This window comes from Musa acuminata, chromosome BXJ3-10, assembly GCF_036884655.1.
Source record: "Musa acuminata AAA Group cultivar baxijiao chromosome BXJ3-10, Cavendish_Baxijiao_AAA, whole genome shotgun sequence".
Lineage (NCBI taxonomy): Eukaryota > Viridiplantae > Streptophyta > Magnoliopsida > Zingiberales > Musaceae > Musa > Musa acuminata.
Window position 1 is genome coordinate 2851687 of NC_088358.1, and position 2067 is coordinate 2853753.

At 39.4% G+C, this 2067-nt stretch overlaps 1 protein-coding gene across 1 annotated transcript; it reads left to right on the forward strand.

The window, feature by feature from the left end:
• Nucleotides 1–533: 533 nt before the first annotated feature.
• On the forward strand, nt 534–1858 carry LOC135650920 (protein IRON-RELATED TRANSCRIPTION FACTOR 2-like). Its single transcript, XM_065170614.1, has 3 exons — nt 534–884; nt 956–1306; nt 1408–1858. The coding sequence occupies exons 1-3, from the start codon at nt 591–593 to the stop codon at nt 1510–1512; spliced, it is 750 nt and encodes a 249-aa protein (XP_065026686.1). The 5' UTR covers nt 534–590; the 3' UTR covers nt 1513–1858.
• The last annotated feature ends 209 nt before the right edge of the window (nt 1859–2067 follow it).

Here is a 2067-nt window from a genome sequence, read left to right on the forward strand (position 1 = left end):
AAGGCTTGGGGGAGAATATGGAAGCCCAAGATATCCTCTGGGAAGGAGAACGAAGAGACTAGAAGATGATCCAATGACCCAACGACCTAAAAAGTGGATGTGTTTTTTTGGGAAGGAAGCATCTTAATGATTAATCAAAGAAATCATTAAGATGCTTCCTTCTTTGTTTCAGATCTCATGGAAGACGCAACGGCTCTTATCCTATTAAAATAAAGTATTAGTTTACCTTATAAGGATAATCCTGCTTTCTTTGATTAATCTCACCCAATAAACCTAGTCAACGATCTGATCATCCGATTACTTAATACTGCAATTATTATATATTTCGTGATTGCATTAGTTTTTTCACGTCGTCATGCATTATATTTTTAGAAGTCATTGTTGATTTGACTTTATCCTCCAGCATATACTTACATGTGATATTGATGTTTACATATATATATATATATATATATATATATATATATATATATATATATATATATATATATACTTAACACATCCTTGGGTATGATAGGAGTAGAAAGGTCATCGTTGTCTTCGTCCAAGTTGTTCTCATCTTCTACTCCTACCACTTCTCCACCATCATCATGGGGTGGCCACCGGAAGACATGGCAGCTCAGGATCTCCAGTGCGAGGATCACTTCGTGTGTTGCACCTCAAAGGAAACAGACGTGTCTTGTCAATCCCTTGGCTTCTCTTCCCGTCCGCTAGAACGGGAGATCGTTGACCAGGACGAACTCCACTACTATACCCTCATCGCCATGGACTCTTCAAGTTCCACCAAGAAGCTGTGTCACAACGCCTACGAGCGTGGCCGGAGGAAGAAGATCAACGACCTCTACGCTTCGCTTCGCGCCCTACTCCCCGAGTCGGATCAAAGCGTACCTCTTCCGAACCCGTAGTCCTGTTTTTGATTCGTCCTAATGCTAACTTTGATCGGTCGATCACACAGAGGAAGAAGAACCTGAGCATTCCACTGACCATTTCCCGAGTCTTGAAGTACATACCGGAGCTGCAACGGCAGGTCGAGCGGCTGCAGCAGCGGAAGGAAGATATCTTGTTGGCGCTGTCGAGGCCGGAAGAACAAAGCCACTGTGGTGACATTGTGGTGTACCGTCCCATGGTGTCAGCCGCCTGTCTAAGTAACAGGGAAGTCATGGTGCAAGTATGCTTGTTGAGTAGCCACTTTTCCATTTCGTTCTCCAAGATCCTGAGACTCCTGAAGAGAGAGGGGCTTCATCTTGTGAATGCATCAACTTACACCACCCATGACGGCAGATGCTTCTGCAGTCTCCACATCGAGGTCTCTTCTACTTAGCGCAACAATGGTTGGTTTTAAGAATTTCTATCTCACTTTTGCTTGAGATGCTAACTTCTTTTTACCATGGATGATGTTGTGTTCAGGCAAGGGAAACCTTTGATACAGAATGTAGAATCTTCTGTGACACTCTCTTGAAAGAAATTAAGGAGCAAGCAGAACTTGGTTCCAGAATTACTTGGAACATGTAGTATGTTATAGCTGTTCAGAGGAGAGGTTTTTTCAAGTGAACTTTTTGTGTATGATATCTAGTGATTCCTGTTTAACTGCTATTTTGCATTCGATAGCTTTACCCTTTTCTTCGTTGGAATATTTCCTCCATGGAACAAGTAAACAAAAAAATTTATACAAAAAAAAAAAATTGTTATATCCTGTATCTACTTTATTTATTTATTATAGTTAAAGAAAAGAAGCACCGGAGAAAATTATAGGCGAAGATCTTTAAGTTCTCAACGATAAATGTTGCAAGATATAATCTTATATTATAAAATATTCCATTAAAGAAAAAGGGAACATGATAAAATAAATCAATAATCAATTTAGAAATAACACCAATAGCATACAGGGCGAATTTGTAGGGGAAAAACAAAAAGAAGTTCTTTTTGGACTTTTCTAAAGGATATCTCATTTCTCATACGGCATCCCTTATTTATCATACTTCCAGTAATACCTTCTCACAAGATAACTCAAGTAGTATCTAATTATATCCTATGGATTGTTCCATATGAAGTATCCGTCTAATCCAC

Bases quoted from the DNA above. Each gene is read 5' to 3' on its own strand.
- LOC135650920 (XM_065170614.1), top strand. From the start codon at position 591: ATGGGGTGGCCACCGGAAGACATGGCAGCTCAGGATCTCCAGTGCGAG. The intron at 885-955 runs GTACCTCTTCCG...TCGATCACACAG, and splicing joins TCCCCGAGTCGGATCAAAGC to AGGAAGAAGAACCTGAGCAT. The intron at 1,307-1,407 runs GTCTCTTCTACT...TGTTGTGTTCAG, and splicing joins TCTGCAGTCTCCACATCGAG to GCAAGGGAAACCTTTGATAC.